The 24,070-nt window shown below is 46.8% G+C and overlaps 8 protein-coding genes across 8 annotated transcripts; 3 read left to right on the forward strand and 5 right to left on the reverse strand.

Annotated features, from left to right (window-relative positions):
* Positions 1-84: 84 nt before the first annotated feature.
* F4822DRAFT_425641 (Alpha/Beta hydrolase protein) lies at positions 85-1,100 on the reverse strand (the record flags this gene model as incomplete). The annotated part of the gene is made up of 2 exons (XM_051460376.1): positions 85-353; positions 410-1,100. 2 exons carry the CDS (start codon positions 1,098-1,100, stop codon positions 85-87), a joined length of 960 nt encoding a protein of 319 aa, XP_051318204.1.
* A 330-nt stretch (positions 1,101-1,430) lies between these two features.
* F4822DRAFT_129360 (uncharacterized protein) lies at positions 1,431-3,264 on the reverse strand. Its single transcript, XM_051452682.1, has 4 exons — positions 2,629-3,264; positions 1,792-2,576; positions 1,521-1,643; positions 1,431-1,437 (listed from the first exon to the last, which is right to left on the reverse strand). Exons 1-2 carry the CDS (start codon positions 2,983-2,985, stop codon positions 1,878-1,880), a joined length of 1,056 nt encoding a protein of 351 aa, XP_051318205.1. The 5' UTR covers positions 2,986-3,264; the 3' UTR covers positions 1,431-1,437; positions 1,521-1,643; positions 1,792-1,877.
* A 21-nt stretch (positions 3,265-3,285) lies between these two features.
* Positions 3,286-5,576, forward strand: F4822DRAFT_391030 (cora-domain-containing protein). The gene is made up of 3 exons (XM_051457085.1): positions 3,286-4,037; positions 4,088-4,716; positions 4,781-5,576. The coding sequence occupies exons 1-3, from the start codon at positions 3,459-3,461 to the stop codon at positions 5,184-5,186; spliced, it is 1,614 nt and encodes a 537-aa protein (XP_051318206.1). The 5' UTR covers positions 3,286-3,458; the 3' UTR covers positions 5,187-5,576.
* F4822DRAFT_391031 (RlpA-like double-psi beta-barrel-protein domain-containing protein-containing protein) lies at positions 5,577-6,134 on the reverse strand. Its single transcript, XM_051457086.1, has one exon. It carries the CDS (start codon positions 6,038-6,040, stop codon positions 5,681-5,683), a length of 360 nt encoding a protein of 119 aa, XP_051318207.1. The 5' UTR covers positions 6,041-6,134; the 3' UTR covers positions 5,577-5,680.
* Positions 6,135-7,969: 1,835 nt separating this feature from the next.
* Positions 7,970-9,704, reverse strand: F4822DRAFT_425645 (uncharacterized protein; the record flags this gene model as incomplete). The annotated part of the gene is made up of 2 exons (XM_051460377.1): positions 7,970-9,598; positions 9,663-9,704. The coding sequence occupies 2 exons, from the start codon at positions 9,702-9,704 to the stop codon at positions 7,970-7,972; spliced, it is 1,671 nt and encodes a 556-aa protein (XP_051318208.1).
* Positions 9,705-10,782: 1,078 nt separating this feature from the next.
* Positions 10,783-12,489, forward strand: F4822DRAFT_129464 (ATPase, V1/A1 complex, subunit E). The gene is made up of 3 exons (XM_051452683.1): positions 10,783-11,116; positions 11,266-11,774; positions 11,849-12,489. Exons 1-3 carry the CDS (start codon positions 11,084-11,086, stop codon positions 11,997-11,999), a joined length of 693 nt encoding a protein of 230 aa, XP_051318209.1. The 5' UTR covers positions 10,783-11,083; the 3' UTR covers positions 12,000-12,489.
* Positions 12,043-14,309, reverse strand: F4822DRAFT_129471 (uncharacterized protein). The gene is made up of 2 exons (XM_051452684.1): positions 13,004-14,309; positions 12,043-12,951 (listed from the first exon to the last, which is right to left on the reverse strand). Exons 1-2 carry the CDS (start codon positions 14,228-14,230, stop codon positions 12,307-12,309), a joined length of 1,872 nt encoding a protein of 623 aa, XP_051318210.1. The 5' UTR covers positions 14,231-14,309; the 3' UTR covers positions 12,043-12,306.
* Positions 14,310-18,053: 3,744 nt separating this feature from the next.
* Positions 18,054-23,328, forward strand: F4822DRAFT_129483 (phospholipid-translocating P-type ATPase). Its single transcript, XM_051452685.1, has 3 exons — positions 18,054-18,831; positions 18,894-22,078; positions 22,134-23,328. Exons 1-3 carry the CDS (start codon positions 18,361-18,363, stop codon positions 23,110-23,112), a joined length of 4,635 nt encoding a protein of 1,544 aa, XP_051318211.1. The 5' UTR covers positions 18,054-18,360; the 3' UTR covers positions 23,113-23,328.
* The last annotated feature ends 742 nt before the right edge of the window (positions 23,329-24,070 follow it).

Here is a 24,070-nt window from a genome sequence, read left to right on the forward strand (position 1 = left end):
CCACCGAGCGCCGGAGAGGAAATGCCTTGCTAGTGAGCGAACGCAGTCTCATCCACGACGTAAAATCATAAATCATGGATACCATCAAAAATTCGTAATCCATCTGACCTCTTTATCCCACATTGTGTTACCCAAGTCAATGGCAGGGTTTAAGTCAAAGCCGTGAGGAACACCGGGGTACAGGATGAAATCGACGCCAACGTCAGCCATCACAAGCCCAGCCGCGTATGCCAAGTCCTCATCTCTGAAGAGATCAAGACTACCGACGCCGATGTGAGCCGGCGGTAAGCCGTGTAGGTTGGTTGCACGAGCGGGTGCAGCGTAACACGATATATCGTCGGCGATTCTCTCCACTATTGAATTAAGTGAGCCGGCATATATCAAAGGGATGTATGTATGGCAAGCTTACATCGCTCCTTTCCACCGAGGTAACACTTCCACCCTATGTCGTTGGAAGCTACGGAATGCGTCAAGAACTTCCATCTTGGATCGCTCTCATCCATGGTCGTCCGATCGTCCAACATCGGGTATCTAAGGCATTGACCTGCGATCGGTGGGCTTAATTCCTTATCTCGTGCCATCAGGGCAGCGCCGGCTGCAATGCCTCCCCCTGCGCTCTGGCCATATAGGACAATACGCTCGGGGTCGATATTGAGGCGTTTAGCGTTAACGTGTAACCATTGAATGGTCGAGTACACATCCTCAACACCCCGAGTTGGATGCTCTGGTCCGAGACGGTATTGAGGCGCAAAGACTTGCGATTGACTTAAGTCCGCAAGCTTAGCGATAACCGGTCTTGAGACTTCCACACCACCGGCAATTAGACCGCCACCAAACGCAAATACAACGGCTCTCTGAGGGCCTGCTTCAATTCCCTTTTGCAATGAATGCGGTAAAAAGCGATGTATCTTGAAAGGAGTTCCGTCCAATGAATTGGTAGAATATGTGCTTTCCTCCATGCCTTCGGGCCATGGAATACCAGCAGTAGCCGCTACGAGCAGTTCATTGACTGACTTTCGAAGAGCTACTACGTCCGTGATATCATTCCTATCCGTATAGCTAAAAATCTCAGCGTAATCGGAGTTGAGCAGGCCGACCATCCTAGTAATGACTCTATTTATTCGAGGGTAGAGAACGTGCCGGAAATAAGTATACACTGTGCGATGAGACTGAGCTCGTCTCTTCGACGAGGGGGCCAATATATAGTGCGACATTTCGGGCGACTAGTCTAAGCATCATCAATTCTTGTCGTAAAACAAATTCAATCGCAAGTTGGCATGATTTCGCAACACACGTATGTAGCGGGGCTAATGGAGTGGACGTATAGCGGGGACTAGGCTCCTTCTTGCGATCCCCGGACACCGCATGCTACGCTGGAGATCTTTGCCCGTGATCCAGCCAGTAAGCTTATCACATTGTGATATCTGGGTAGTATACCTATCAGGCAATTTTCCAATCAGAATTCAACTCCTAATATAGAGGGAAAAAATGAAAAGATGACGGTAGCGTGAGCCACTTACGTGGTAGATTTCACCAAGGTGGGAATTTCGGCCGAAACCATTAGCCGCTGAACCGCATCGTGCATATTTAAAGGTCTTGGTATAACATTGTTCAACCCTTGGAATCATCCTGCGAAGCCAGACCTGTAGTCAATATTAATATTCTGACAAGAAAATATTTTAGTCGACCTATTGGATCCGACTATGTCCTGGAAAGGAGAGCCGGAGTTGAGGAGACCCGCAGTTCAGGAACCCCGGAGTTCTGGAGGTCGGAGTGCTTGAATGAACTTACCCAATGCGCAATCCGGGATTCCTTGAGTGTAAGGAATTGTTGAATACATTGCTGGATCCTACTCTTGCCTTTTTTCCTCTTGGGCGTTAAAAGTATTCGTTTCCGTCAGATTGGCGTGCTCTAATTAACCTCTTGTGGATGTAATTGTAACCGAACGCTTCACGTGTCAATGCCGACGGAGGGTTGGCTTCCTTAGCATCCTCTGTGAGAGACCTAAGGGAGTCGATTCTTTCAATTTCGGCATCAAGAATGTGCTCTGGCCACTTAACGAAGGCCATTAGAGCATCGAGTAGCCTAACTACTGTCAAATTGAGCTGACCGGGGCGAGGGGATTCCTGCGGCACGGCATGACGGAAGGCCTGCAGAGTGACTTCCCAAGTCTGTTCAGAGGACAAATGAACCCCAGCTCGAACCAACCAGAAGAATTTCTGGAGCGCATCGCCATCTAAAGGCGACATAAATAAGGAATCCGGTATTCGGGTATCCGAGTGCAATTGTCTGAATCTCTCACCCCTCGGCTCATCTCCAAAATGGGAAAGAGTCTCCTTGTTGAGTTCTTCGATTTGCCGGAATGCAGCATAATCATGATAAAAACAATGGCTCGCTTTTTGTGGGTCGACGAGCAAATGCTCATCTTCTCCCATGACGTTCCAGATATTATCTGGATCACCCCACGGCCTAATATGTTTGAGGCGGAAAGGCTTTTTCGCACGTCGTCGGACCCAAAGATCCCAGCATTCAAGAATGAAAGAGATATCAGCCCATGGGCATTCCAGAAGACTAGACTATTTACAATTAGCTAATGATCTAGGGGCAGATTTCAAGTATTGCTCATACCTGAAACTCGGGGTCACCAATATCAAGGAGGATGTCGTTGTAATCCATTATCCCAGTAACTCCAAAATACCAATCCCAGGAAGGGTCGAAGGCACTGATGAGAGTCTCACGTAGAGTAGACTTTCCAGAAAGTAGTTTTCCGATGAGAGGGCTAGAACGGGGCAAGTTGACGTTTCCGGACAGCCAAAATATTTGTTCCATTATTTCCAAGGGGACTTTCTCGAGCCACGACGCCTTCTCCATACGAGATTCTAGTAGGTTTTTTGGCTTGATTTTACGTCTTTTGCGTCGAGGCGCTGCGGTGGGCGCATCAAGACGGCGTCCTTTACCGCGGACTTTCAGAGGTGTCAATTCCATCAATTATGATGTAAGAAATGAACAACGCGGAGAATGTTGTTGGTGATAAGGGTCGAGTTGTGAAGAGTGAAGAGTAGAAAGGTACCTAGGTACATTTGGGAATATGAAATATGAAAAAGGAAACTCTATGTACCTAGGTACCTAGGTACTGTACAGGGAAGGAAAAACTTCGGGCACTGTAATAATTCCCCCACCTGCCCGCATGGTCCAATCAGCCGGGATTCAGAGCGGACCGAAAGTATGGGTCCGATGATCTAAAAGTTTACCTTGCAGTGGTCTAGCTGCTAGTTTGAAGCTTCAATCGACTACCTAAATATTTCTAAATTCTAAATATTTTTTAGTATATCGATACGTTTTCTTTTTTCTTTTTCTTTTTTTTCGTTTATGTCTTTTCACCTGTATAGACAATGACAATGAATTCGCCCCGCCCTTGATGATCATCACCCCGTCTGTTAACTAAGACCTCACGGAAAATGGCGTCGTTACACCCACCAGTACCCTCTATCCGGCTTCTTAGGTTTCTCCGATTGCAATCAGAAAATCTAAGCTTCTTCAATCCAAACCATGACAGTACTGCTCGCTTAGGCCAAGTTCCGCGCAAGGTGTTATGCGCTGCTAAAAGATATTCAAGGGCTTCACGAGCAGATACGTCGGAAGTTTCTCAAGACGCCCCATTACAAGCTGGAATATTGGACTTGGATTCGCTCCTACAACAAGGCCAAGCTCCAAAGAATGTTCGCAAGAAGAGTCTACCGTATTTCTCTCCGAATATAACCGTACGATACAATTCGTCGAATCGACCGTCAACCCCGTGTCCACCGACTTGGCGAGAGAGGCTCTGGGGATTTGGGACAGGCAAAAACGCCAAACCTTTAGAGCCTGATGACCTGCCGGATGCAGATAGAGCCGATAACAATTCCATGTTTAACATGCGACGCCAGCTCAGTCAAAAAGCGGCTTTAGAACCACGACTACGATGCACCGAAGTTGACGAGAACGGAAATGTTATATTGGTGGACGGAGAATTTAAAAAGAGCGAACTTATCGCAAGGGTTTGTCTAGTATAAGTCCTACGAGAAAAATGGTAGCTGATTCGACATAGTTTGGCCTGCTGCCCCGCGATTTGCGAAAGATCGATTCTTCCAACCTACCGCATATCCTCGTTCGACCGACAGCTATCCTATTGAACTTACTTCACCTCAAAGTGTTAATCAAATACAATCGCGTCCTCTTATTCGATGTATACGGGTCCAAAGCCTCCTATCCCCAGTCTGCATTTATGTATGATTTACAGGGGAAACTACAACAAAAAGCAACTCCTGGGAATACCAATTTACCATACGAATTCCGTGCTTTGGAAGCGGTCCTTCAATCCGTAACCCAAGAATTGGAAGCAGATTTTGAGGCAGTTCGCGAACCGGTAATCCGTATATTGAGCGAGCTTGAGGATGATATCGATCGGCACAAGTTGCGCATTCTCTTGGTCCTGTCCAAGCGAGTCAGCACCTTTGAACAAAAGGCAAAGCTTGTCCGTGACGCCATTGAGGAGCTCCTTGAAGCCGACGATGACTTAGCGAGCATGTACCTAACGGAAAAAACACATGACCTCCATCGCAACCTCGATGACCACACCGAGGTTGAGATGCTACTGGAATCTTATCATAAACTCTGCGATGAAATCGTCCAGGAAGCACAGAATTTAGTGTCAAGCATTCGGAACACTGAAGAGATGTAAGTCGGCTCAGGTTGCTCAGTCGGGACCTAACTATGGTATCAAGCTAATTACTATCTATAGTATTCGTGCAATTCTTGACGCAAACCGCAACTCCCTCATGCTCTTGGACCTGAAATTCAGCGTAGGGACGCTTGGTTTAGCCATGGGCACATTCATTGCTGGTCTTTACGGAATGAATCTAGAAAATTTCATCGAAGAAACGCACTGGGGATTCGGTGCCGTAACCGGCGCTTCTATCATATTCTCGCTCATAGTATGCAAATATGGGCTCGCGAAGCTGAAAAAGGTCCAGCGCGTAAAGATGCAAGGCGAAGATAGAAAGGGTCTAGACAACGAGTACCACTGGTTCCATGACGAAGGAAATGTGGGACTCTTAGATCCTAGAAATCGCGAAATGTTGAGACGCCTCAACATGAAGAAGGCGGATATGGCCATGGCCGAAAAGAGACGACGATGGGGGATTTAATGATATACGTGCTACCCAGAAGCACTACAGGTTTATGCCTACGAGATTATGCTCGTAACTTGGCTTGGTAGCATTATTTGGCGTTTTGGCAGGTCCGAATTTTTCGGATGCAGCAAAGTGGTTCGGAGTTGGTAATTTATGTACTAGACTCTCCGACCTGCAGGTTTTCTCATCTCTCATAGATCTATACCCATCATAGACAACAGCCTGTCGTCCTGCCTTTACTATATTGGACTCGTCCTCACGAACTACCCGATATTATTATGTATAGGAAAACAGCGAAGTGGCTAGCCGATATGTATATTCAGTGGATCTATAAACAGTACAAAGAACTGAAGTGTAACGAACGTTTCTAAATCCCGTCTACTCCTTCGCCCCCATCCGACCCCGTTCCCGTTGCCCCCATCTATAGCCAAGTCCAACCACCCATACCCCATTCTAACTATCTAAACACCCCACAACCACACCATCTTCTCCGTATTCAACACGCTACTTTAAGCGTAGTTCCAAGTAACCTGAACACGTCCCGCATCAAGCGAAGCGAGCTCCTTGAAAACAGCGGGACTAACATCGATAGATCCAGAAGCGCACTCAGGGCACTTATCAGTCACAGTAGCGGTTGCGGTCTTGTCCCCGTAGTGGATGTTTATCTTCCGTCCGCAGACTTTGGCCTTGTTGGGGTTGGCGTCGTAGCCGTATTGCGCGGGTGCTAATGCGACGATGTGGTCGGATTCTGAGTTCCATTTTCCGCAGGCCCCGAGCCCGGGCGTGTAGTATGTCATGTCGCCGGCGTAGGCCAGGGCTTGGCTTGCGCCTAGGGCTAAGGTGAGGAGGGTGGTGGTTAGGGAGACCATTTTTGCGGTTTTTAAAGGGGGGCTGGGAGGTTTTTTGTGTTTTGAGTTGTGGTGGTGGTAATGGTAGTGGTGATTGCTGAAGAGTGAAGCTGTGAAGTTCTTATTTGAGCTGCTGAAGATAAAGACTGAATATCAAGGAGAGGTCGTCTTGATGGTCTATATATACTGCTTGAGGTCCTACAACTTTCATCTTCTACTTGCTCTACGGCCGCGAAGTATTGCCCTCGTTGTTCTCATGATGTCCGGCTTGTAAGACCCTCAAAATTCCTCCACGAACCTGATGGCGCTACACCGATTTGCTTATTGGACTGACTAACGCTATCACCCGAGATGAAAGGGGTAGACGGCGTCAACGACAATATCGATCTTATCCCGCCTTTTTCCTCGGCTATGGGGCCGCGGAGAATCTCATCACCGACTATTTCCTGTAGTGAGCTTTGAGGAAGGTCTCACAGAGGTCTGTCTGTATGTCTCCATCTAGAGCTTACACTTCAATAAAGCGAACATGCTTACGTTACTAGAAGCTGGTATGTTGACTATTCGGGGCGAGTCTATCAAAAGGAGTATGTCCAAATTTACATACCTTACCTAGGTATTTCTAGAGACTCACCTCAGGTATAGTACCATGACAATGCACATGACTTGCATAATACGCCGCCTTCAAGCAAGGTCACCATCTTGGAACTATTGCCCCTGACAAGTAAGCCGACACAGGGGCGCCTAAGCGCTAGTGAATCAGAGAGAATCAATACTCGGTAAGGTTCCCTTGTCATTATTGGTCGATTAGGTGGTCAACGAAGAATAAATCTATTAGGCGGATCGAAGCAGTTGCGGAAGCTAAACCATAGTGCTACACCCGCGCTCCTAGTAGTCTCGATTAAACAAGAATCTTTTTTATTTGAGGTCAGTTTCGCATACATATTAACGTACGTTAACAGCCTACATAAAACGAGTCAAGTTTCCAAACCCCAAGAAGAGCAGGCCGGAGAATCTATGAGTCGTCCCACAAACATGTATGCCATCTGCTGTGCAACGAGTATATTGAGCACGGTGTTCTTACGCTTAGTCGATACCCGAATTAGGACTGTAGTCGTCAAAATTGAGTAATCAATTGAGGCTAGATAGTCTGCTTACATACCTATGTGCCTTATTCTATACCAAGCTAGGCTCAGCTCACGCCCCAAAGCAGAAAAACCAGACCAAAATCTGATGTATGGAGTTGCATTATAGATTTGACCTGACAGCAGATCTGGATTTGTCGAATATCAATTACCGACATTTCGGGGACTGATCTAGTCACATATCAGTGGACGAGGCGGGATGGGATCTAGTGTAGGCCAACATATAGGCCCAGCTTTCCACGTGTGGTATCTTGACTATAACGGACTGTTCGGATGTAACCTAATCCCCTTGAATTTATGTCTATTTTGATGTAGGGATAGTGGCTTAGTTAATTGATGTTCACGAATGATATCGCAGCTGATCAACGAGATGTCTCAGATCAGATGAAATTTCGCTCATATGAATGCGCCGGCTCGGCCCTCTAAACAGCGCTTTCATGTCTTAAACTGTGAAGTCACTCAGGTGTTCTGACTGGTCAATTTATCATTAGCGGATCGTGCGTTGCGCCTCGGGATATAGATCATGTGGGACATTCGCCGTACGTACTGTACGGCGCAACAGGACTGCCACTGTGACCCCCAAACGCCGCCCCTTCGCAACTTACTGCTATACCTAGCTATCCAGACACTAAAAAGGAATCATAGTCAAGTCACCTGTAGTATTCAAAGTCTGTCAAATCCGAAAATTGGCCAAGTTCGCTGAATAAGTCTTATTGTCTTGAAAGAAATCGCCAGGCTATCCAGCCCACGTGTATCATTGTGCATCCCATCCTATATGCATGTATAATCTGGCATTTTCAACGTCTTATTAAACAGCGTCATCGCCTCTGGGGCTTTCTGGTCGCGACCTCTGATTATAGTCCCTCCTCTCACCGTTGTCCTCGGGTTGATCATCGGGGTGTTGCTGCCTCGATGGACTCCAGACCCAGGACTGTCTTCTTTGACTCCCACTCCCCGGCGAGCTCGCTACCGCTACGTCTGAGTGATTACTGTGTTTCCCACGCCACCACCTCAGCCTCAGAAATCCACCCAGGGTATCCTGAACTCCTGCGCTGGCTGAACTCTTCCGTCGGACGTGTTTGCGCGCTGTAAAACCTGGGAAACCTGTTGACTTTCTCCGTCGTCTGAATATTTTTCTCGGTGAATCTCCACCTTGCTCAGCCGCACTAAGCGATAACGTGGATTCTCCCGAGATGACCCTTCGATCCCCCATTAATGGTGTACTTTCGCCAATTGCGCTATCTGGTATAGTGCTAGACCTGTATCTACTAAATGATGGTCTTGGTGTATCTTGATCTTCTAGTTCGTCCCATATTTGTGCGCGTTCATACCAACGAGTCGACGGCTTGCGGCCTGGCGTGAGAGGCGTGGTCTCTCCAACCGGCGCGAATGTGTTATATGTTGCTGGCACGGCCTCTTCAGCCGCACCAACGGAGTCAGTGTCTGCAGGGGATGACTCTTCTCCTTCTGTATCCTCCACAAGTCCTAATCCTGGAGCTAGGGATGACTGTCCTACAGCAGGAGGGTGCTGCTCGTCGCTGAGGCGCCATGATAAGGCTAAAACTCCAGATAATAGGATGACGGTACCTAATGCGATGAGTCCGCCGTGTAAGGGTGTAATGAGGTCCGTTTGTCGGAAGTATATCAAACCATCCAAAATAGCGATGATGTTGTAAATGCAAAACACAAGGGGATATAATACAGATGTGGATACTAGCTTCAATCCACGGTGAAGGTAATACAGTTGGCTCAAGGCCAAGGCAACGAGTCCAAAGACAATCATCCAAGATTCCCAATGCAGGAATTGGTTGTCGCCATCAGCAATCGTCCTAATAACCAACTCGACGGCGGATTTTGCGAATAATAGAGAATGAGCCGACAGAATGCCGCTGATACAACCGAATACGAGGCCGCGTGCTAGTCGGAATCTCGAATTCTGCGAAAGACTGCTAAAATGGTTGACAAGGTCGATGACAACCGCCATTGAGATAACGAGGACGCCCTGGAGTGACATCCATAGGATGAAAGGCCATCTACCAAGCAAATCCAATAACTCTTGTAAACTATGTGCCGGAGAAGGTATCGCGCCGAATGTCGCAATTAGTGCCGCCCCGGTAGTAACCAGCGCGGTTCCGTAGAAGGACCATTGCGTAAAAGGTTCGCCTAATATTAATGTCGCGCATACAGAGTTGAATACTAGCCCGGCGGCTTGGAGGGCTGAAAGGACTGGTAACGGAAGGGTAGAGATCTGAATGGTACTTCCGAATATGTTGGATATAATAAACATGCCCATCCCCAACTGCCATCTTCGCCTTCGATACGCAGGTCTTTGGAATTCGAGTGGATATTTTTCGTCTTCGAGCATATGCGATTTTCGCTGTAAGGTGAGGCCGAGGGACTGGACGCTCGTGGATATGAGACCGACGATAATACCGATCTGCGACGAGACACTATGTTAGCGACGGAGGGGAATAATGCGATCTTCAAGTGGTAGAACCTACCGCTATGGTGCCTCCTGGGGAGACATCGCCGAGTACTCCCATTCTGACAGAGTTTTCGTCAGTTCATCCGCGACAGTCGCTAGATGAAAGACTACCTCGGTTGCCCATGGGCCTATGTCTCGGGAGCACCTCAATCTATTATGTCCTCCTCTTAAGTTCTGGATGCGACAAACGACGGTACGATGGGATATATTTGGGTCGTATTCGATATAATACAAATAAAACAAAGAAGAGATTGAGTCACAATGGAAGTAGAATTCGACACGATCTAGTTATGCGCAGGGTTCGATAGATGAAGGTGATAATACGGTGAGCTCAATGACGCCGTTTCGAGACCAGGTCAGGACAGGGGGGTGTGGCTAGAAGAAGTGGATGGGCGTCAATCTGTTGAGTTGAGCGATTCCGTTCGCACTCTTTTTCTGGTATGACTATTTGAACGAAAGGGGAATCAATCCATCAATTATGGCCGGGGTAATTGATTGTATTGGGCGTATGGATGATTATAATATGATAATGATTTAGTTTTGGTTTGGCGAAAGAAAAAAATGGAAGGTTGTTAAAAGACTGGTGGATTAGATCTGAAGATGTAGAAAGTGGAAGGAAACACATACATAGATGTACATGTATGAATAAGGTACCTAATGCATGTAAAAAAAAGGTTAAAAACGGTATCACCAAACTCTATTTAAGGGTTATGAGGTAATGGGGTCGATTTGAACCCGACGGCTGTTTTAGGAATAGGAACTAAGGAATTAAAGACTTGACAACACAAACCTTGAAGATCTCTATACCACGCTGACAGCTGTTCTAGCCTTATTATTATACCTGTGCCATTATAGTAGCGTTGCAGTGAAGCAATAAATCACCCCAATTGATGGACATCAAGTGTTAATGCTGGCTGACTAGACACGAAGTCATTCTGCAGGAGCCACCAGACTTCGGCTCTTGCAGTTTACCGCCTGCAGTTACTACCATACCTGACTTAGTGGGGTTACAGCGGGTTTAGTTTCACTAGCCACAGGTACCCACAGGTATCTACAGGGGGAGCTTTAGAAGGTTGAGGCCCTATTTGACGTTGAGTGGCTGGTGTTATTTTACGTACATCGTCTACAAAGGGTGTAGCCTCTCAGCAGCTAAAGATTTAAGCTCCACGGGAAGGCTCCGTATTTGTACATAACGTTCATATGTCACCAGACCAAGGTTCTATCAATTAACTCAACATCGCCCATCACATCACATTACAGCTGAAGAGCTCTTGTGTGACCCACTACCTTCTATCAACCTACAATCACTTCCCGTGCTACCTATCGAGCTCGGAGCAAACATCCATCGTGTGGATTGCTTATATGCCTTGCTGAGATCGAGAGACCTCCACAACCTAGCTACTTCCCACCAACGAGCAACCTCATACTGCTCTCAAGATGTCGCAAGTCCACGCCTTGTCCGACGACCAGGTAAATAATCTCTTCGTTCACACAAGCAATCTCAATAAGAACCACCCATGAGCACAAACACTAGAAACGATATCGAAACTCAAAAGAAGCCGGAAGCACACCGCAATGACTAGTAACATCCATGCTAACGAAGCACCATGGGATAACAGGTCGGACAAGAGCTCCGCAAGATGACCGCCTTCATCAAGCAGGAAGCCCTCGAAAAAGCGCGCGAGATCGAAATCAAAGCGAACGAAGAATTCAGCATCGAAAAATCCAAACTCGTGCGTCAGGACACCGACGCCATCGACGCCGCCCACGCCAAGAAGCTGAAGCAAGCCGCCATGTCGCAGCAAATCACGCGATCGACCGTTGCCAACAAGACCCGACTTAAGGTTCTCGCCGCCCGCCAGCACCTACTCGATGATATCTTCGATGCCGCTGCTAAGCGTCTCGCGGACGGTGCGAAGGATACCGCGAAGTACCGTGTTACGCTTAAGAATTTGTTGCTGGAGGGTTTGTATGCTCTTACTGAGAAGGATATCCAGGTCCGTGGACGAAAGGCCGATTATGCGGTTTTGAAGGATGCTATTAAGGATGCGGAGGCCGAGTATAAGAGTAGTACAGGCAAGGAGACTAAGGTTACGATTGACGAGGAGCATCCGTTACCGGATGGCAGGTAAGTTTATGATATTTTCTTCTATTTCTAGGCAGACAGGGACGTGATAAGCTGACAATGGATCGTACAAATAGCTCCGGCGGTGTTATAATTGTAGGCGGCCAAGGCAAGATCGATATCAACAACACCTTCGACGAAAGACTACTACTCCTACAATCGAGCGGTCTACCCGCCGTGCGAGAGACGCTATTCGGAAAGAACCCCAACCGAAAGTTCTATGATTAAGAGATTTTGCTTCGCGGGTTATACTTCAGTGTGCGGAAATACAAACATATCAGATCAACGCAGGACGTCAGCAGGCAGGACAGAAATTACGTTGGAGAGAAGCTTCCCGCTCGAGGGTCACTCAGTGGGGTTGCATCCAGCATAGGAATATGTATACCATGCTCTTGGTTGTGGTACTCATTAGAAAGGCTGCTGTATATCATAACATGAGGCGTTTGTAAGAACGTCCAATCCACATCAATAAAACAACCAAATCCATTTCACATGCTCATATCCATATATTCCTATTATATCTAATCAACACAATTCATTTCTTGCTACCGTTTACATCACCACTTTTACTAGCTAACGCAGCAGCATTTCGTTCTGCCTTCTTCTGAGCCCAGTTCTTCATAAAGGCCCGCTGCTTCGGGATATTCGTATCCTCCTTTGGCTCCGGATCGAATATACTGGTCTTCGGCGGAGGCCGCGTGCGAACCGAGTAGGTTAACCTCTTGGACAATAAGTCGATACAGGCTTTCGCCATCTTGCGGGATAAGACAGTACTATCGTGGATCTTGTCATGGATCAGTTTTAATCTGAATGTCAACCTATCGATGTCTGCGTCGAACTTGCGATCTGCATCTTCGTTGGTTGAGTGCTGTCGTTTGAGGAAACCCGCACCACTAATGACGATGTCGAGGAGTGTAACGAGCGCTCGCAGGTTGTCGAAGTCGTTGGTTGCTCCGACACGGAAATCGTCTGAGTCCAAGCGTTCCATAATATCGTTTAATGTTAGAGTTTCGTCGACTGGTTTACTACCCAGTTCTGGGTCTCGGAAGAGAGTTACGGCTGCCATACGCCGTCGTAAGTCCAAGAGCTTAGCTGTGGTTGTGGGCGTATGGCTGATGGGAATGACTTGGTGTAGAGGTTCGTCTACGCTTTTGTATATGTATGAGGATATCGTGTTGCACTTAACAAGTATTAGCTCATATGACATATCATGGGAAGGAGATTGAACTTACGGCTTCGTTCCATCGATGTGTATTTAACCTCGATATAGCCTCGACGAGAGCTTCCATTGCCGCGGCATGCTCAGAACGGACTGTTGTACTAACAAGGGGATCGAGACCCATGCGTAGTAAGAGTAGAATTGCCCCTATTACATTTTGTGTTTTCAATCTTGGAGCCATCTGCTCTAGGAGTTCCAGGAAAGCTACAAGACCCGTCCAATCCCTCCGACGATATAGATCTTCTACTTTCTGCACACTCTGAAACTTGACAGCATCTTGCTTTCGGGGGTACTTAGGGCCACCCAACTTCTCGAGCATGGAGTATAACTGGACATCTGTGACAAGGCGAGTGATACTACTAGGACACAAAGTCACTAGGTTGCAGTACTGCATGCGCAGCTGAGCATTTTTCTCCACGCAAACTTCGTTGAGGATCCAGAGCAATAGCTCATCTGGCAGTGTTCTGCCTTTAGAGGCGATAGTGTGAGGTAAACCTAATATGATGGCTTGGTTTCGTGTACTTGAATTAGCTAGGCAGCTCCAACATCCTTTCGCCCCCTTCTGTGGGAATAGTGCTCTTGGCGGCTTGATCAAAGGCTGTTCTAAGTTGAAGAAGTAACATTGCTTGCGAATACCATCGACTTTGGTGCGATTCATAGCCCTTACGAGCTTGTCGCCTTTCGTATCTTCACTATCGTCATTGTTTAGGAGTTCCTTTGCTGTCTTTTGTAAGAGAGTTGGGTCATTTTGCACATCCGTCAGGATTTGGCTATTGTCGCTATCGTCTTCACTTTGGTTGATAAGTTCATCAGCTCGCCTGGCACTTTCATCTACTCGATCAGACTGTTGAGCATGTTTTATCAAATCCCTCAGACTAAATTTCTGTTTGGGCTGTATGGTCAAAGGGGATTTAAGGTGTGAAGTAGAACTAGAAGCTATCCTCTTAGCTGTGGGAGTAGCTAGATTCGGATCTCTTTGGTAGGGTGCGGGTCCGGCTTTCCGTTCAATAAAGGCGGATATGGACTCAAGTGAGTCGTCAGAATCGCCGTCATCATCGGAACCCTTAATCTCTTCGGTCCGATCGCGAGGTTTCGTTGTGGGTTTCGGAGGTGTACTAGGGGTTGAAATTGAGGAATGCGGATCCCGTGCCGGCTGTGACGAGAATACCGGTAGCGATTGGGAGCTGCTACGGCCGCCAGGGTTTGCGAAGAACCCTCTAATATCCCTGTTTCGGGACATTGGTACACATTTGGTATATACTTATAGGTGTCTGGGTGCTTATATGTGGTTGGTTGATTGTTGGTTTGGTTGATTGATTTGCACAGATTCGTGACGAATTTCAGCGTCGATGAGGCTAGTGTAGTAATAACTTGGACCCTCCAAGTCCGCTTTAGTTATTACGCAAGTTGACTTATTCCAAATCCATTTTCAGGTAAGTACAGCAGGTACAGCACTGTAAAATCACCTAAACTACCCGGTAAACTTTCAATTTGCCAGGGAAACGGCGACTTAATCGACGCGTCGCATAGATGTGGGGTCTTTTTTTCTCAGACGTGTCGGTTACTTCCCGGAACAACGTTCAACCCTATTGACTTGCAGCGGGAACTTTGCGGCTAGCCTAATCGGGTAGCTTGGCTTGTAAGTCTTAATGTGCCAGAACTCGAAGTGGAAACCCGTTCGGGAATAGTATTTGTGGTAGCCTGGAAGTAACACACAAAGCACAATACATAAACCTAGTAGCCCAGAAAATGCCAGGGAGCTTAAGAGAGATCAAGGGAACAAGATGTGCCCCTTGGCGGGGTTCGGTTGACTTCCATTCGTTGCAACTCCAAGATAAACCAACCTCTTATCCTTTTGTGTATGTCTTTAGCGAACATCAGGGGTAAAGAAATGCCAATCCTTCTATGTATCTCGCAATCTCATGTCGACACAATTGACGAACCAACGAACACGCACGAACAAGTCCAAGGCTCTTAAATCTGCCAAGGCTTGGGGGAGATAATTGTTAGTGCGGGTTGTACGCATTTCCGTCATTAGTGCCTATTCAGTGGGAAATAAGGGTGCTACACTTGGCCTAAATAGTGTACCTAGACTGCTAAACAGTACTAAGGGAGTTAGGCTATTAAGACCGAATCCATAACCTCGCTATTCCCTCGTGTAGTTCTAACTAAACTAACTTATATTAACTCACTAGAAAACTAGGAAATAAAAATCGCAATGGAAGTAGGACTAATAATTATCTTATTCCTCGATCTGCAGAATAGGTGGAGGGAATTATTGATTTACACAAAGTTGCGAGGCTGAGTATGTGATCATGTTTTAAGTTGACACAAGTTACCACAAACCTGCTGGATAACAATCTAATTTAAGAAATTTTGGATATATGGAGACGGGGCATTGGGAAAATCGTCATCGCGCGCTTATGTATGTGCTCCACGGTTTCTGTCGTGCATCCTCTCTACTCGAGGAAAAGGGCTGAGCTAATCGCTAATAAACATTATTTATTCTGCCTTACCACAACCTTTTGATGGTCTCATCATGTACCCTATATCTTATTCAGATTGTCAGATTGTGCACCTCGGCGTAAATGACGGATATGCAACGGTGCACCAACATAGCAGCTGCCCAGATGGTTGTAAATGTATCCACTGGCCCTGTTAATTCAGGAGGTTTTTTTTATTAGTCGATCTACTCGATACAGTAAAGTCTAAACTGTATCTGCGTAAGGCGAATGTAGAACGGGGGTTGGGAGATTAGGCTCGATTGGATCCGCAAGCTCGGGCCTGTTCGGGTTTAACTATAACGAGTACAAGCACAACATATGCACTAAAAATCTACTGACTTGGGGGCGACTCGCTGAAAACAATGAATACCTCCAATATGTACTTACGAGTAATACAGTACTGTATACGGAGTGCTTTTTACTTGACTCGAGTATTACACAAGATAATTAATATAGTCGCATTCTATCCTGTTAGTTTTTCAATCTTTCTACACTGCAGTAAGCGACATATAATGGTTGGTTTGGGGCCCCGAGTACCTAGCCAGCCGCTCCTGAAGGATCCCTCGCATCCCCATCTGTGCCCCCCGTTCCGATACCACTTACTAGATAAATAGATGATGTGCGTCAAACCCCCGGCCTCGTCAGACGAAAGGGTAAAAAACCACCCATCGGAGAAACAGAAGATGCCATCTCTCTCCATTTTATATTACTGAGAAGTATCGTGGATAAGAAAAGGGGAGATAAAAAAAGGGTAAGGGGGCAAATCCGAGCAAAGTAGCCTAAAAGCTTAGAATATTCACTACTTATTTACCTACAAACTTGTTCGGCCACTCGGAGTCAGGACTTCGCCACGGCGATCGGTGTCACAGATAACCACACGCGCACATGTTCTTAAGTATCTGGCATATGAGACGATGAGACCGGGTAGATAACCTGGGTTACACATGGCTCTTCCCACGAAGGCGCAGTTTTGTTGTGTTGTTTTTTGACATCATGCTGCCGTTAGGAGCCGTGTTACGTGGGAATTGACAAATCCAGCCTAGATAGATACGGCTGTACGGCAATTCGAACATGACCTAGTGTAGTGCACACCTATTGCGCATTGTCGGAAACTAATAGACCCCGAGCAACGATTAGTGAGTGGCTTACGGTCCCGCGATTCCTCTTCTAAAAACCCTTCTTTCTTTGTATAGATCCGAACTATTTCGGGGGCTCTTCAGCGACCGGTAGCGGAATTCCTGACGATCTGATCCGAGATGGGAATATACACCTACGTATAGGTTAGATAGGTAGGAAGATACTCAATTATTCGTGGGTCATTTTGATCACGGAAGATCTTATACGTAGGAACCTATGATACTGCACTGTAACGGTGACCGCAAGACCCAGGGGTTAAAAGTGTTCGGAGTGTTGCCGAAGGGGTTAGTTGCAACAATCAGCCGCAGTTAGAGTAGCCTGGAAGGAATGGAATGGAATGCTTTTGTAGGTCTCATAGGTCTCGTAGTTCTTAGGTATGCCATAGACGCGTGCGTGGGGTATCATTTAAAGAGATGAGGCATGAGTAGATATAACAAATCGATAGTTGTAGAGTATATGTTTTAGTTAAATTCTCAATTCGGGTCGGGTCCATCTATAAGAAATTCAGATGGGAATAGTATATCTAATTTCGTTGCTGACCTTTCGTAGGCTTCATTCATTTATGAAATGCACCATGCATATGCTGTCGTATTGTGAGGATTTGTGGGTTGCATAATAAAATAATCTCAGGCCGAGATCATCAGCAAGAGGCATTTTTGGGTAGTACAAGGGGATCACTAGCAATGGCACTTACCCAATATGGGTTAGCGTCACAGTGCAATTCCGTATTACAAAGCAAATTGCAAAGCTAATACATGTACGGATGATTTGGAGGAAATACGTTGCCGACTGGTACCACCGGGGTTCGGATACGTTTTTACTAGCAATCTCCAATACTGTATTGCATTTATGGTGGCTTCTACCTAAATCCAGTTCTAATAAAAGTATCTCGGGATGTATCTAAGCCATCTTAAGTCAGCAAACACGTTTTAAACCGTTGATTCGTGAATAGAGCGACGATCCCTTCATAACCAATGATTATTTGCACTTTACTATACATTGGGTTTAAAAAGGACTTAAGTCGGTATACTTTACAAAGAGCATGGAGACAATAATTGACGTGCAATTGTAAAGTTGTTAGTTGGAAATGCATAGAATTGTGCCAATGTCTTGGAGCGTTTCCCCTGTCACCGCCGAGAACGTACGGTAGGTCTAGGTACTTGATAGTGAGTATTAGTGCGGTTTGCGTTCAAGTAACAGGTGGGTAGGTACTCAGGTAAGTGCGTACGTATGCACATAAGAATCATGTACCGCCTGCGCACCTTCCAGCCCGTCGCCCCACAGTATCAGCACAGTAGTCGGTATACATTTAGTAGGTACGTTTGGTACGTTGGTACGTTGGTACGTTAGACCCCCCGGTCCTTCCGGCGTAGCGATCAATCAAAAACTTCCATTGTTCCCCTTCCCAATTCTGTCCTTAATGTCATCAACAACACGATCGCCGCACCCCGTATTAAGCAAGGGAAAGTCAATCGACAAGCGGTCACCATCCACTCTCCCTCAATGCAAAATTGCGCCGATAATCCATTCGTAACGACGACATTCATCGACGCTCTCATTTTTCTAAATTCGGCGATTACTACGCGATTTTACCCAATTGCCCAAGTCGACGGATTTAATACCAGTTAGTACCTCGAATATCGAGACCCGAGAGAGAAAAGAATCGTGGCCACGAGAGCCTAGTCTGGCGGACACGTCGGGTTGAACGGGCTCGGCCCGCAACTCTCCCATGATGGCGAAAGACGATGGAGTAAATAGCCCGGATGACAAGACAATGAAGAGATCGAGATGGGCAACTCGAAAACTTACTGTCAAGAGTAGTAGTCTTAAGAGGCTTTCTCTCAAAGGTCGTATACACAAGAGAACAGGTTCCTCGGCGGAGAAGAAACGTACTTCGGGCGGTAGTCAGTCCACGACAAGCGACAATGATCCTTACGACAGCACCACCGCGACCGATCGTAATGATCAGACCGACGCGAACAGCACAACATCTTCCGAGGAAGGGGAGGACAGGATGGTGTTCTTCAATCTACCTTTACCTGACGATATGAAGGATGAAGAGGGCAACCCGTCTCGCATCTATGCTCGAAACAAGATTCGGACTGCCAAATACACGCCGTTGTCTTTTATCCCGAAGAACTTGTGGTTTCAATTCCACAACATCGCCAACATTTTTTTCTTATTCATGGTCGTCCTTGTGGTAAGTGAAAGACCTAATTCCTACACACATTAAAATAGCCTCACCAACCTTTTTATTTTTAGATCTTTCCCATTTTTGGAGGAGTTAACCCAGGACTCAACGCGTTACCTTTGATATTCATTCTTGCTGTGACCTCTATCAAAGACGCCATTGAAGATTATCGCAGGACGATTCTCGATATCGAATTGAACAACGCACCCGTACATCGTCTAGTCGGCTGGAATAATGTCAATGTTACTGAAGATAACGTCTCTCTTTGGCGAAAGATTAAGAAGGCCACTTCGCGAAACCTTGCTTTGTTTTGGCGCACGACGCAGAGTCTATGGAAAAAGAAGGAGCAAAAGGGCACGCCAGAAAATGCCATGAATCCGCGTGTCTCTATTGAAACCAAGGCAACGCGCCGCGAATCTATGCTGTCTCCCCGCGATAACAGGGCTTCATATATGTCTGCCTATGAAGACATTCAGATGACTCCAGTCACTTCACCCCTCCCTCCGCAGACTAACCAGAAAGATATGCTTGAAGTCAACGAGCGTCCAACCTCGGGGCAGTCTTTCAATCCCGAAGAGTCGAAGTTGGCTAGGGTAAAGGGCGACTTGATTAATCACGATGCACCTTCAACTGGTCGAGCTAAGTTTCAGAAGGATCACTGGAAGAATCTACAGGTCGGAGATTTTGTGCGACTTTATAACGACGATGAACTACCCGCGGATGTTATTGTTCTTGCGACCTCTGATTCGGATGGTGCCTGCTACGTCGAGACGAAGAATTTGGATGGAGAGACCAACTTAAAGGTTCGCCAAGCACTCCGATGTGGACGAACGTTGAAGCATGCCAGGGATTGTGAACGCGCTCAATTCATCATTGAGAGTGAACCTCCGCAGCCTAATCTCTACAAATATAACGGTGCTATCAAATGGGATCAAGTGACGGCTCTTGGACCTACCGAAATGTCCGAACCGATTACCATAGACAACTTACTCCTCCGAGGTTGCAATCTAAGGAACACTGAATGGGTACTGGGCGTTGTTATATTCACCGGTCAGGACACCAAGATCATGCAGAACGCGGGTGTCACGCCAAGCAAGCGTGCTCGGATCGCTCGCGAGTTAAACTTCAACGTCGTTTGCAACTTCGGTATCCTTGGAGCATTGTGCCTTCTCTGTGCTATTGTCAACGGAGTATCGTGGTCCAAGAGCGACGCCTCTACTGCTTGGTTTGACTACGGTTCAATTGGCGGCAGCCCTGCTATGACTGGTTTCATTACTTTCTGGGCGGCACTTATCAACTTCCAGAATTTCGTCCCTATCTCGCTTTACATCTCCCTCGAAATCGTGCGAACATTACAGGCTATTTTCATTTACAGCGATGTCGAGATGTATTACGACAAGATTGACTATCCCTGTGTACCGAAGTCGTGGAACATTTCAGACGATGTCGGACAGATTGAATACATTTTCTCGGACAAGACAGGAACACTCACCCAGAACGTCATGGAATTCAAGAAAGCTACTATCAATGGTCAACCGTACGGAGAAGCCTACACCGAAGCAATGGCTGGTATGCAGAAACGCTTAGGTGTCGATGTGGTAAAAGAAGCTGCTAGAGCCAGAGAACAGATTGCCGCTGGGAAAACTCACGCACTAGAAGGACTGAGAACGCTACATAACAACCCGTATCTACATGACGAGGATATGACCTTCATAGCTCCCGATTTCGTTGATGATCTCCAAGGACAGTCTGGAGAGGAACAGAAGCAAGCAAACGCAAACTTCATGCTTGCCCTGGCTCTTTGCCACACCGTTATCGCAGAACATATTCCAGGCGACCCTCCAAAGATCGAGTTTAAAGCTCAGTCCCCGGATGAAGCAGCTCTTGTATCAACTGCCCGCGATATGGGATTCACCGTACTTGGTCAGACATCGGATGGTATCAGGTTGAACGTCATGGGCGAGGAAATCCACTATCCGATCCTCAACATAATTGAATTCAACTCCAGTCGAAAGCGTATGAGTGCCATCATCAAGATGCCCGACGGTCGAATCGTTCTTTTCTGCAAGGGTGCGGATAGTATTATCTACTCGCGTCTTAAGCGTGGAGAGCAAGCGGGGCTTCGCAAGACTACTGCCGAACACCTTGAAATGTTTGCCCGTGAAGGTCTACGAACCCTGTGCATTGCTCAGCGTGTACTCTCTGAACAGGAATATCTCGAATGGCGTAAGGAGCACGATAAGGCCGCTACTGCCATGCAGGACAGAGAAGAAAAACTAGAAGAAGTCGCCGACAAGATTGAGCAGGAGCTAAGTTTACTTGGAGGAACCGCCATCGAGGATCGACTACAAGATGGTGTTCCGGACACAATCGAATTACTTGGTCGCGCAGGAATCAAGCTGTGGGTGCTCACCGGAGACAAAGTTGAGACCGCTATCAACATCGGTTTCTCGTGCAACCTGCTTAACAATGACATGGAACTTATCCATCTTAAAGTGTTGGAAGATGAATCTGGCGGCACGTCCGATGAAGCATTCATGAGCTTAGTTGAACAAGAACTCGACAAGAACCTAAAGACATTCGGTATTACCGGTGGTAACGAAGACTTGGCTGAAGCTAGAAAGAACCATGAGCCGCCAGCACCAACTCATGCTCTGGTTATTGACGGGTTCACTCTGAGATGGGTGCTCAATGATAGCTTGAAGCAGAAATTCTTGCTTCTTTGCAAGCAATGTGCATCTGTTCTCTGCTGCCGTGTCAGTCCCGCTCAGAAAGCCTCTGTCGTCTCTATGGTCAAGAACGGTCTCGACGTCATGACATTGTCTATCGGAGACGGCGCCAATGACGTCGCCATGATCCAGGAGGCCGACGTCGGTGTGGGTATTGCGGGTGTTGAAGGTAGACAAGCTGTTATGTCCGCTGATTACGCTATTGGTCAATTCCGCTTCCTTCAGCGGCTAGTCCTGGTTCATGGCCGTTGGTCCTACCGAAGAATGGCTGAAGCCATCGCTAACTTCTTCTACAAGAACATGGTTTGGACCTTGAGCATCTTATGGTTCCAGTGCTTCTGCAATTTCGATATCACCTACCTCTTCGAGTACACTTATATCCTTCTTTTTAACCTCATCTTCACCTCTGTCCCCCCCATCGTCATTGGTGTTCTCGACCAAGATGTCTCTGACAAGGTTTCCCTGGCCGTCCCTCAATTATATCGGCGTGGCATTGAGCGTCTTGAATGGACTCAACACAAATTTTGGTATCTAACCCTTGCTAATCGGTCTTACGCAAACCAATATGCTAACTTGCTTTAGGCTGTACATGTTTGACGGCCTCTATCAGAGCGTGATATGCTTCTTTATCACCTACTTGGCTTTCTCTCCGACCTCGGCCGTGACCCCAAATGGATTAGATGTTGGCGATCGATACCGTCTTGGAATCTATGTTACTCACCCAGCCGTGATAACAATCAATCTTTACATTCTCATCAACACCTACCGATGGGATTGGCTCACGGTATTGATCATCGTTGTTAGTGACCTTCTAATCTTTTTCTGGACCGGTGTATATACCTCGTCGACATATGCCGCCACACTCTATGGAGCAGCCCCGCAGATTTACGGTGAGGCTTCATTCTGGGCAGTTTTGGTTGCTACTCCAATCATCGCATTGGCACCCCGATACGCTATCAAAGCTCTACGCAAAGTCTTCTGGCCCCGTGATGTCGACATCATTCGGGAGCAGGTTACCATTGGTAAATTTGACGAGGTAGAGAAGGAAACCGTAGAAGAGGACTTGGTTAAGTCTGCTTCATCGGATTCATCGCGATCATCTCGGAATCGACGACACAAGCAGTTCGAGAGTGTCGACGAAGATTTAAGACCGATTTATCCGCCTTCTGTCGCGACGCAGTCTGTTATTGGACATAATGCTCACAGCCAGAACGGCAGTGACGGTACCAATTACACCAGACACGAACCTTCACTTGATGTACCAAGAGTTGCCCAACCTGTGGATCCACCAGCGGAGCCTCCAGTACGACCATCCTACGATCGCGTCCGACCATCATACGACCGTATGCGTGCCTCTATGGATCGTGTTAGATATAGTTACGAAATGTCCAACGAGTTTACTTCGGCCGCTATGTTAAGCAGATTTGAATCGACCCACTCTGTCTCGCGACCACCTGAGGGCAACGGAATTGTCAGCCGAATAAGGAGACGAACCCGAGGCAAATCCTTCAAGACAGCATTCGCCCATCACAAAGACAACAACATCCGCGAACACGAGTAAATAACCCTCGGTTAATAACCGCAAATCTTGTAAAATAGTGTGCTGCGCAATCCTTGACTTCGTTTACTCCGTTCAGTATGATATCCGGGGCACTAGATGCCCAAATACGATCTCGAACGAATTATTTACGACACTGCTGTAATCTTCTCAGCTAAAAGAACAAACCGAACTTCTTTCGAACGAACTGTCTACACTTTTTCCTCTTTTCCATTTGCGACGGCGTTGGTGTTTCATAGGTGCATGGAGTCAGAAGGGATTTGTATGATGAGATGACGATGCTGGCCAGAAGGTCCAAGATACTACTTTTACTTGCATCATAGACTTATTTCCCAAGTCGAGATTGCGCTACGCACATGTCATTACAATCGCTCTCAAGGGTCAATCATCCCCTTTCACGTCGAGAATTGTCGTCATCATCATCATCATCATCATCAATACGAAGGAGGGTTGGCGGGGTCCCTCATATTGCCTTTTTTTTCCGGTTCCTTTTGTTTTCCTCTGTCTGATATATATGTTAAGGGTGCTTTCAGGTGGGCGACGAGGCGTTCTATTAAAAAGATTAGGGCAGGATTTTGACAACCTGGATGTGATAAGCATACCGCGCGCGCAGCATGCACGGAGAGAAACAGAGGGGGAGACACCTTTGAGTTGATTCCTTTAAGGCCTTGGTGGAATTTTTTTTGCTTGGTTGCCATTGCCTGTGTATATAAGTCAGTCAAGGAGACGAATGCGACGAGTAGAGCATCGGAAGTAGACACATATAATCGGCCAGAATTGGTACCTTTTTCAAGACAGACGAGGCGAAGACGTCTTTTTTCCATTCGATGGTTTTTTATTTAGTGTATGTGATGCTAGAGTAATGAATAGTGGGTGTTGATTGCCTTAGAAATCGAATGAGTAACGTGATATTAGTCTAGGTATACCTACCCTCACCACGATCGTATATCAAGCTTCACTA

Source organism: Hypoxylon trugodes (assembly GCF_022578975.1).
Source record: "Hypoxylon trugodes strain CBS 135444 unplaced genomic scaffold F4822scaffold_2, whole genome shotgun sequence".
NCBI lineage: Eukaryota > Fungi > Ascomycota > Sordariomycetes > Xylariales > Hypoxylaceae > Hypoxylon > Hypoxylon trugodes.